At 39.8% G+C, this 12020-nt stretch overlaps 1 protein-coding gene across 5 annotated transcripts in view; it reads right to left on the bottom strand.

The window, feature by feature from the left end:
* Positions 1-2778: 2778 nt before the first annotated feature.
* The window catches only part of LOC134614247 (cytosolic beta-glucosidase-like), a 54852-nt gene continuing 45610 nt past the window's right edge, over positions 2779-12020 (bottom strand). For all 5 annotated transcript variants that reach the window (XM_063457833.1, XM_063457832.1, XM_063457835.1 and 2 more), the window contains exon 6: positions 2779-3091. In XM_063457833.1, coding sequence (XP_063313903.1) covers positions 2889-3091 — 203 coding nt within the window. In that variant the 3' untranslated portion in view covers positions 2779-2888. The remainder of the gene's footprint in view (positions 3092-12020) is intronic.

The following is a 12020-nucleotide window of genomic DNA, read 5'->3' as shown; positions in this document are numbered from 1 at the left end:
GTCAAATGGAATTTCCTATTCGCTGTATTGTCCCACCTGGGATTTCCGGAAGAGTTCGTGCACATCACGAGGGCAATGTACCATGATGTAAGGGCTCAGATACAGATCTCAGGGGCCCCGCTTACTCCTTTCCACCTACATAATGGAACCAGGCAGGGGTGCCCTCTCTCTCCCCTCCTCTTTGTGCTGGCCCTCGAGCCTCTTCTACAGGCGATTCGCAGGCATCCGAACATTCATGGAGTAGAAGTCGGAGGGGTAGAATTCACCGTATCTGCCTACGCAGATGATGTTCTCCTCACCGTTACGAACCCGCTCGAGTCGATGACAGCATTACAGAGAGTTATAGGAGAATACGGGGACCTATCTGGATACAAAGCAAACATTCCAAAATCCAGCGCGATGCCAATCGGCATGACAGCTGAAGATGTGGCTCAGATACAGACCGCTTACCACATGCGAATGGAACCACACTCCCTCAAATACCTGGGAGTTCATTTGACGGCAGACCCGGACCGACTGTACTCTAGTAATTATGAACCCATGCTATGGGCTTTAATGAATGACATGGACAAATGGACCGATAAATCTATCTCTTGGCTGGGTCGTATTCACTCCGCCAAGATGAACATCCTCCCTCGTATTCTATTCCTGTTTCAAGCCCTCCCCATCCGCGTCACGAAATCTCAATTACAGCCGCTACAAAGGGCGATATGTAACTTCGTATGGCGGAATAAGCGGCATAGAATAGCCAGACAAGTTTTGTATAGGCGTAAAGATAGAGGGGGATTGGGGCTTCCAAACCTGTACTATTATTATTTGGCGGCCCAGCTGTCCCAGGTGATTATGTGGCATTCCCCTGTGGGTGACAGGAGATGGGTGGAACTAGAATCTTTGATGGTCGGTCTTGATGTTCCCCAATTCACTATGTGGGTCCCGAGAGAACATAGGCCCATGGTCAGAGTAACCTGCCCGGCCATCCTTAATTCTCTACGATTATGGGATGTGAACAGCACCAAATTCGGGCTCACCTCATCCCCCTCCCCCATGACTCCGATACTTAGGAATCGAGCATTTCCACCTGGTATGGCCCCGAGGAATTTTCGCAATATAGAAAAAACCGGGGTTCAACGGTATTACCAACTCTATCGAGGGGGGACCGTGATCCCTTTCCAAGACCTCCAACAAATCACCCACCTGACTCCCACAGATTATTTTCGATACCTCCAGGTGAGGGACTTCGCTAGGAAACCAGATATTATGGCCGCGGCCAAGGGGCAGTTTACCTTCTACGAGAAACTTTGTAGAGACGCATCTGCCCCTAAGGGGATGATCACCCTCATATACGCTCACCTTAGTACAGAAACTAGAGAATGGGGTAGACTGGCGTACATTGACAAATGGGAACAGGACTTAGGGGAAGTACTCGAAGGTATCGAATGGCAGGAAATCTGGGAAGCCACCAAGAGCGCCTCCATATGCGTCACACAACAAGAACAGGCATGGAAAACCATGCTCAGATGGTATACTACCCCGGTCATTTTACACAAAATGCACAAACTAGACTCCGACGATTGTTGGAGGAATTGCGGTTTCCGGGGTACGTATCTCCATATGTGGTGGGAATGCCCGGCGCTCCAGGGTTTCTGGAAGGCTGTTGAAAACCTAATGAGACAGACGTTTGGCAGGCCCCTCCCCCTAGACCCATGGATCTATCTTTTAAATAGAACTATAGAGGGATGGTCCAGGAAAGAACAGAGATTGGCGAGGACAATCACCTTAAGTGCGCGTAGAACTATAGCAGCGGCTTGGCTAACACCTGGAGGACCGGAGTTCGGGGGGGTGATCTCTAGAATAAGGGACAGCAGAATTATGGAGGATCTTACTGCCAGGATGCGAGGGACCGAGGCGGCCTTCCAAAAAGTATGGGAACCGTGGGACAATAGCGCCCCGGGCACTGGGGATACTTAATGGGATGGGACCACGCACACTACTTCGGGGGGTCCCAAGCTTGTCAGCCCTCCCTCCCCCCCCCCCTCTTTATTCCTTAATCCTTGTTTCTATCTCTTTCTTCTCTCTTCTTCTCTTCTTTTTATACTTCTACAAAACCCTTGATATATATAGGGGTTTTCTCTTTTATTCTGTTATTCTTTCATTTGTGTTGTCTCAGTTCAATTGGAAGTGGTTCCTTCCTAGCACAGACATGGGACATGTTGGAGAGACGGGGATCCCTGGGGCTCTTCCTACTTTGGGTGGCCTCTGGGCTATTGATTAAGGTACAAGACCTGTCTAGTAGTACAATATACTTGCAGAGAGGCGGATAGCCTGGAATTCCAGAGGAGGATTGTCTATAGGACTGGTATTTGTTACGATAAGAGCTCTGGCAGGGGTTATCTAACATTGTATATTATTGCACAGGATTTGCCTTACCGCTTTTTCTCGCTATGCCGCTCCTGTGTAACAGTAAGGAACTTAATTGACGTTACACACAAAAAAAAAAAAAAAAAAATCCCTCGATAGGGGGCAGGTATTACAGACTGCATACAGTGAATTGTTGTGGGTGCCAAAGGTGTTATGTATTTGTCTTTGATTATATGTTCCTGTATAATTTGGCTTCTGCGCAAGCTTACATGTCGTATTGCTTCTGCCTTTCCTGTCGAGTGCAAAAATAAAGAATTTAAAAAAAAAAAGAAAAAGAACACATGGTGATGTAAAAAAATAAAAACAAACACATACGGGATTAGCACATTTTTATTGAAAATAATTCTTACTACACAGTCATGAAGATATCATCCTGTTGCAAACTTTGTCTCACTGAAAAAAGTACATGTTTTAACTGTACTTTGATGTGATAAAAGATAACATTAATTATTTGATGATGCTGTCAAAGACTATTCTTGGGAAATCAATCCATTTCTTTTAACAACTTTAGAATATTCAATTGCTGAATGGTATGGAACTCTTGGAAGATCAGCAAGATTGAAATCGACATGGAACAGCCCAAATCTGACACTATATCCCGACGTCCACTCAAAGTTGTCAATCAAGGACCAAACAAAATATCCTTTAACATTGACTCCATCCAGTGTAATGGCTGGGGAAAAAAAAAATATTCATTTTTATATTTTCTTATTTTATTACTGTTTTTAATTTTCAGCCCAATGCACATAAAATGGCCTGATGTATTATTTTAAATTTGCTTGTACAGTTAGAAGATTCCTAAGTGGGTTTGATTTTAGAAATGTATGCAATATATTACAAATGAGGTTTTTTCTTTTTTTTTCTTCACGTTATAGCGCTTTCACAAGCATTGCAGAGGCCAAGGGCATTTTGTGATTTTTTTTTTTTTTAGCTTGGTAATTGAAAAAAATTAAATAAAGAGCATATATGATGAATGTCAAATAATTAGGCAATCAAAAAAATGCTGAAGTCCACATTTTTAATTTGACATTTTCTAAACACCAAATCATATTAATACATCACTATTGCGTTTAATAAGGGGTGTAAGAAAAGAAAAAAAAAGGAGCTAAAATAAATGCAGATGTTATGTTGAGTCCAATTTTATGGTAAATGAATATTTATATATTTTATCCATGTTGCCGTTATTTATTTAAAATATACATTGCTACAAAAAAAAAAAAAAAACGGCTGTTTCAGCGATAATAAATAACGTCAAAATTACACTGCATACATACATTACATGCAAAATCCATTTGCTTTGATACAAACAAATGCAGACTTGCTAAAATAATATCCAAGAAACTTCTACAACTCATGCAACAGAACCAAAAGAAAAGCCAAGAAATGTAATAACGTGATATGCCAATATGATTTATGAAGGCACTGGATTACTGGAAATAAAGTAAAAAGCAACCTTTGTGTGTTCAGCGTCTTCTTAAAACTGAGTGGAATTTTAAGATAACTGAGACAGAATGGAATGACTGTGGATCCAAAGAAAGTGGAACAAATGCGATAAGCAGTGTTTCTTCTTATGTTTCAAGAGCATTCACATTTACCTGAGAACTGTATTAGGAAGAAAAGGCAAGATATAGCACAATATTCCTAATGTGCCTCAGTAAGCATCACATTTCTGAAACCATTTAAACATCTTAAAAGATTTCCAGGTCTAATGGCAAGATGATTCAGAATGTTTTGTAATTTGCATGCTCTTGAAGCTATAGATCGCATTTCCATAAAATACATTTAAAAATAAAATAAAAATGGACGCATGTTTCTATTCTTAGGCCCTTGTTCTTCTCCATCTAAACAGCCTCTTGACAAAATATTTGATTCTCTGGATTTCACCTTTATGCTGACAAAACATTAATTCACCCTCTCCTCTTCTGACCGTTTGTCCTCTCTATTATGTTGTGTCAGACAGTGTGTATCTGAAATCTGTTTCTTGTTGAACATTTTGAAGCTTAACCCCTTAAGGACCAAACTTCTGGAATAAAAGGGAATCATGACATGTCACACATGTCATGTGTCCTTAAGGGGTTAAAGGGCTACGTCAACCACCATGACCATTAGTGCTTTAAAAAGTTGTCATGGTGGTAAGAGTTTGTGTGTGCAGTGATGCTGCTTGAAACGCTGCACATACAAAGTAATCTGCACTTTTGTCCTGGGGGCTAGTTACACCCCAGACGATAACGCGTTTCGACGATAGTATTTGTCTTGCACATGAGGAAGACGAATACTATCGTCGAAACGCGTTGTGCTCTTTTATGGCATCACAGAATTTTGAATGTAAGATTTTATACTTCTTTTAATAAATGAAATTGTTGTTATATTTCTAATTGGTGTTTGACTATCCTGTTCCTACTATATATTGAGGATCAAGCTCCATCCGTTTGGAACTCATCTGAGAACGTTTCTCTAGGTGACACTACCTGAGCCAGTTCCTTTGTTAACAGGCTCCATCATATGTGAGTTGGACTATATAGACTACCACATTAGATCTACTCACCATTACAGTATTATGCTATGATTTTCCTGTTTTTTATATACAGGGCTAATACCTACTGACATCTGTTACATTGGGGTACTTATCCTTATTTCTATTTGACTTACACATTCACCTAAGGTGGAAGCACCACTGATATATATCTTTGTGAATTTGTTACATGCGCTGCACACTTTTCTGAGTTGCTCTGGTTTGCTTAGAGATTAAACAATGAAAATTTTCCGCAATCAATATTTGCACTTCCATTTTGTCAAGCACACACTGCCGTTCCAGAGTGATTTACATGGATTGCTCAGTTAAGGAGTCATTTATTGATGCAAATCACTGTGACACTGTGAATCACTTGGAGAGCACATGTCAATGCCTCAGTTTTTTTTTCGAAGGGATCAATTTGGCGCACCATGGGAAGGACTTTAAAAAGTCAGCCTCCGCTCTACTATGGTTCATGGTTTACATCTCCGCAGTGTTTCTTATTTTGTTCAGTATATTTGTCATATATACTGCTTTCTGGACTCCTAAGTTGGACTGTTATTTGACTATTCTCTGTCTGTTGCCCATAATACCCATTGACAAGTTTATTGATGTTTTCTATTCATGAAATCTGACTTTGATTTGTAACTGTTAATTAAATGCAGTTGCCACTTATTTTGGGCACCCTTCTTCCTGTTTATCCCAACCATTCTATGGTTGGCTTTGCTATCCTTTGTCCATATGTGCAGTTACCTATCTGACCTTCTCAGCTTGACTGAACCTCACACAGGTTTGATTAATTAGTGTACTATATGGTTACAATTTTATTAATCAGCGTATATGGTCACAATGTACATAGTACATAAATAATAAATAATAAAATAATATCAATAGAGAAAAAAAAAACATTCTTAGGATATTTGAGGAAATAACCTGTATCCTTCAAGAAACAGGTTATTTTTGTCTCCTGTTGACTATAGGGTGATCAAAAAGAAATCCTTCTCTGAAACACCTAACATTCAATCTGCATGTCCATAACACTCAGGTTAGAGGCATCCACACTCATTCATTATCCCACCTAAAAGGAGTAACAGGGAGAATGCACTTTTAGACCATTGTGAAAGCTCTAAAACAAACCTTTATGATTTAAGTAAAATGACAATTTTGCAACACACCTTTTAGGATTTAAAATGCAAAATATGTGCATTTTATCAAAGCTTTTTCCTTTTACGTAAGTCTTGTAAAAAGCATTCAATTTGTAGGATATGCACTAAAAATGCATTGTAGAACTATTTTTCTGCAAACACACAGTGAACATCCAAAAATACAAAGAGAAGCAGGAGCTTTTCTAACTAGTTAAATACAGATAACGACGTATGTATACCATAAGTGGCTGATTTTCTACATTAAATAAGGGGGTGTATAGAACAGTGCAAAGATAAATGATCTGCATTGCTCTAGAAGACTGCCTAAGTTGCTTATAAAATGTAGAGTATATTTAATGATTTGATATTTTGGAATATTGCATTGCCAAATAGGACATCTTAAAAAAGGATTATTTTCAAACATAACCGAAAAGAACAATTATATGTAAACAAACAAAAAATATAAAAGTACTTAATAAATACCTTTAATATTATAATAGGAAAGTTATTATTAATATGGTGCCAGCAGAGTATTGTTCATTCTACAGAATATGTACTTTTCGACTATATTTTTTTCAGTTTGTTAAGCAAGTTTTTCCAATCTGTGAAACAAACAATGTGTTTGGGTTTATCTGTAAAAATGTAGAAATCTTTTTTTTCTTCAACAAAACATATGGTTCATTCAGATACTTCCAAGTACTTAATGTTCAGCACTAATTTCATATTGAGCATCACGCTGGGTTTTATATTGTATTTTTGACAAAATCTATCTTTGCAGCCATCTGACAGCTTATATTTTGCATGCATTAAATAATAACATATACTGAGAACATGTTCTCTTCATAACAGCCTTTCATTTTCCAATACTTGTTTGACCCAGGCAGTGTCAATCTAAAGTGGGCATTGATATGTAGCCAATAGTGCAATGGGTCCTTGTTAATGGGGCGTCAATAACTCTTCTAAAACCTGGTTTGACATATCTATCCGTCTTTCTTGTTCACATCATTCTATTGCAATCTTTTTAAGTGATGCAGCTTTTTTTTTATAAATTCTTTATTTTGGATTTTTCAATAAAAGTTGGGGTAGGGTACAGAAAGTAAAATTGGGGGATGAGGTTAGGTTCACAGAATTCATGGTTTGTAACAGCTTTTTCCCAAGCAGTTATAGAGAAGAAGTGATCAGACAACAAATAGCTTATCATTGTTGTTACAGTCGTTTGCTGTCGCTCTATGATTCTGTTCCTGTTACGGAGGTGGTTCTAAAGCGTTCCTTTAGAGGGGGGAAACTTTATTTTATAAAACATCGGTGTATGTTAACAGTAACAATAACAAGGTTGGATGTCGTTCAAAAGTGGCTCGTCTTCGTGTTCTTTTTGTGTCTTCGTCTTTGGGTGGTTGGTCAGTGTGTGTTTGTGAGGTTCTCTACGTGGGGATACTGGGGTGATGCAGCTTTTATATGCAAACATTTCACCTTATACTGCCTTCAACCGGTAGATTGCTTATTGGTTATTACCCACAACTTTTGGTTGTAGGCAATTGGAAAAATGTTTTTGGTAGTTCAAAATGCACACAACCTTATCAAACATTTCAAATATTATAGAGTGCACTTGTACATCAATTCATTAATTCATCAATTCACACACACCCTCCTTGAGCAGACCTCTTGTGCAGCATGGCACACCAATCTGCTTATTTGCCCTCACCCCAACAAAAACAAATACAGATCTCCATTCCTACCCCCTTTTTTTCTGGTGCCACAAACAAAACTCTGACTCATTAAATAACTTGTCCACTGCCCATTTTGTTTTTTTCACGATATATCCATATGGTGTTTTAATGTCAGAGATTTCAGATGAATCACGATCGCTCAAAATTAGGCTAAATCATAATTCATCCAAAACAGAATGAACATGTCTATTGTATAGTGAGCCAGAAAGAAAAATACAATTAAGCCTCAACATATTAACAAGCATCGTCTTTGGGGCTACCATTTAACAATGAATATGGACATTTTCTGTAAAGGCAATTTAACAATCAATGAAAAGAAAACCAATGTATTATTTATCCAATTGAGATTGTTTGAGAATTAATGCTTCTATTCTAATTATATAATATTTATAAAAAATAAGGATATGCCATATTTACTATGTATGTTCTAAAAGTAGCACCACCAATCATTTGTTTCTTGTCTGATACTCAGTGAGAAATGTTATGTAGCTAAAATTTAATTTGATTGTATACAGATGATCAGGCACCCAGAACCTGCCATGCAGGAATTATTCAGACAATGTTAAGATTCAATTTCTCTTAATGAATCACATTTCACCTAGGTATAGCCCACACTTGGTTTCATCCTGTGGATAGTCATACCCTTTAGAATGTGGGGGAAATGTACTGACATACACAACATGATGCCCTCCATAGACAGGGAATAGGCAAGTTGTCTTATAATGGCTGTCGGCCAGCATCTAATTGATTCCTGCAATTGTGTAATAGAGTCAATGTTAGCTCTAATCTCCATACAGAGCCATTTCAGACAAATAAATGGCCTTTGGTAATAGACCTCTCATCTCCTCCTCAAGCATGTCCAAAAGGCTCCTTCAGGTCCACATCGGAGGAGGAACACAAAACACACACAAAAATCTGATTAATGACTAGGAGACAGTCACTAAATATAGATTTTATTCACAGATCAAGTGAGAAGTGACCAATAGAGGGGAACAAAGTAGGCTCAAGAAAACAATTCTACATTTATATATTTATTTCGTATATATTTAGTACATATATAATATATAAATATTTTTTATTTATTTTTTTACTATTCCTTTTTTCGCCTCTATTGGTCAAAACTTTTCACTTTTTCTGTGAACTAAATGGTGGAAAAACATGCCTAATTGAAAACTGCAAAATGTATACATAATATTTATATAATTTACCGTATATACTCGAGTATAAGCCGACCCGAATATAAGCCGAGGCCCCTAATTTTTCCCCAAAAAACTGGGAAAACTTATTGACTCAAGTATAAGACTAGGGTGGGAAATGCAGCAGCTACTGGTAAATTTCTAAATAAAATTAGATCCTAAAAAAAATATATTAATTGAATATTTATTTACAGTGTGTGTATAAAGAATGCAGTGTGTGCGTATGAGTGCAGCGTGTGTGTGTATGAGTGCAGCGTGTGTATGAGTGCAGCAAGTGTATGAGTGCAGCGTGTGTGTGTATGAATGCAGTGTGTGTATGAGTGCAGTGTGTGTATGAGTGCAGTGTGTGTATGAATGCAGTGAGTGTATGAATGCAGTGAGTGTATGAATGCAGTGTGTGCAGGGCCGGTGCAAGGATATTTGCCCCCCCCCCATATGTCCTGACCTCCCCTCCTCCTCCCCTAGTGGTCCTTATCCCCCCTCCCTCCCATAGTGGTCCTTATCCCCCCTCCCTCCCATAGTGGTCCTTATCCCCCTCCCTCCCATAGTGGTCCTTATCCCCCCCTCCCTCCCTCCCATAGTGGTCCTTATCCCCCCCTCCCTCCCATAGTGTTCCTTTTCTCCCCCCCTCCCTCCCATAGTGGTCCTTATCCCACCCCTCCCTCCGATAGTGGTCCTTATCCCCCCCTCCCTTCCATAGTGGTCCTTATCCCCCCCCCCTCCCTCCCATAGTGGTCCTTATCCCCCCCCTCCCTCCCATAGTGGTCCTTATCCCCCCCTCCCATAGCGGTCCTTATACCCCCCCTCCCTCCCATAGTGGTCCTTATACCCCCCCTCCCTCCCATAGTGGTCCTTATCCCCCCCCCCTCCCTCCCATAGTGGTCCTTATCCCCCCCCCCCTCCCTCCCATAGTGGTCCTTATCCCCCCCCCCCTCCCTCCCATAGTGGTCCTTATCCCCCCCCCCCTCCCTCCCATAGTGGTCCTTATCCCCCCCCCCTCCCTCCCATAGTGGTCCTTATCCCCCCCCCCTCCCTCCCATAGTGGTCCTTATCCCCCCCCCCTCCCTCCCATAGTGGTCCTTATCCCCCCCCTCCCTCCCATAGTGGTCCTTATCCCACCCCCTCCCTCCCATAGTGGTCCTTATACCCCCCCCCCCCCCACACAGTGGTCCTTATATCCCGTTTTTTTATTATTATTATTTTTTTATTATTATTTTTTTTTATTATTATTTATTTTATTTATTTTTCGTCCCCCCTCCCTGCTTGATACATGGCAGGGAGGGGGGCTCTCCTTCCCTGGTGGTCCAGTGGCAGTTCAGTGGGGGGGAGAGGGGGGCTGGCAGAGAGCGTTACTTACCTGTTCTGCAGCTCCTGTCAGCTCTCTCCTCCTCTGCGCCGTCCGTGCAGCTCCTTCTATCAGCTCACACTGTAAGTCTCGCGAGAGCCGCGGCTCTCGCGAGATTTACACTGGGAGCTGACCGAGGTGCTGACCGGACACGCAGAGGAGGAGAGAGCTGACAGGAGCTGCAGAACAGGTAAGTAACGCTCTCTGCCAGCCCCCCTCTCCCCCGGTCTGTATTATGGCAATGCAAATTGCCATAATACAGACCTTGACTCGAGTATAAGCCGAGTTGGGGTTTTTCAGCCCAAAAAATGGGCTGAAAAACTCGGCTTATACTCGAGTATATACGGTAGATTATTTTGCAGTATGCTGAGTATGCCAATTTTCGTGACGTTTTGTTTCGTCCAAATAATTTTTCCTGAAACGATCGCATGTATAAAATTAGTCTGGACCAAAACACTACATTGATGAATCCTCAATTGACTACACTAAAATTTTGTTTCGGGCAAAACTATATGGACGAATCAAATTTTTTGACATACAGAAATTTCAGAGTAACAGCCATAAAGACAGGAAATGTATTATTTGTTTGGGATGACATTCAGTGTGTGCTATTGTGGGATGGGTTACTCTAGAAGGCTTGTAAGTGGCATGTGTATTCAGTGCTGTGTCTCTGGGTGATATGTAAATGAGCATTACATATTAATAGCAAGTGCAGTAACACTCTGGGTATGTATTTATTAAACTATCAGAGTTAAAGTACCATGTCTGTGGGAAAACATGCTTTTTATAGGTCTTGAAGATGGTAGGATGATTGTAAAAAAAACTTAAAACAAACGTCATGGTGAAAAGAAAAATGGATTTTTATTAAAAAAAAAAAAAACGCCTTTTTTTCTAACAATAAAAGCTAGCACTGTACATTTTTTTTTATTTTTTTCTATCCTATAGGTTAGTACGATTGAATTGAATATTTAGTTTGCGTTTTGAACATACACACTCATGTATGTTTGCTGCTAGCTTCAATTGCAAACCACTAGACAATTTTGTGATTACTTTTTTTGTTTTCTCCCAGCAGAACTTCAAATCCAACATGTTAATGTTGTTTTCAGCACAATTAACGATGTACCGGAACAGTGAGCTACAAGCAAAAAAAGCCTATTGAACGTGCAGAGGAATTAACGGAGTTAGAAATCGCATATATGAAACAGATCCCATACCAGGAGATATCAGCTCACATTATGTTCTACATCAAACCACCTAACTGCAAATCACCTAATGATTTTTAAAACGGGACTAATCCTTTATTGCTATAAAGTATATGTTGGTGCATTTTATGGCAAATTATTTGTCCCAAGTTACTCGTAAAAATAAATAAATGTCAGTAAAATACTGAAAAAATACGGAAAAATAATTATTAAGAAAAAGATGTTCCTTAATTATGCTCTGGACATTTTTTCATTGCTATACCGTTTCTTGGGCAGAACCGAAATCCAGGCAACATTATTAAAGTAAGTGCTCCCCTCTCTGTTACTCTTGGCAACTAAAATACACCTCCATAGGTTTTCTGACAGGGATGTCAAAGAAAATAGAAATGCATGTTACTTGTAAAAACTTGGATTGCTTCCTTTGAATGTTTTCACGGTCACTGAAGTACTACAAAAAAACAACAAAAATTCATAG

The sequence above is a fragment of the Pelobates fuscus genome, chromosome 6 (assembly GCF_036172605.1).
Source record: "Pelobates fuscus isolate aPelFus1 chromosome 6, aPelFus1.pri, whole genome shotgun sequence".
Classification (NCBI taxonomy): Eukaryota; Metazoa; Chordata; class Amphibia; order Anura; family Pelobatidae; genus Pelobates; species Pelobates fuscus.
The sequence above is the reverse complement of the archived record's forward strand: the minus strand, read 5'-3'. Positions and strand labels throughout refer to the sequence as shown.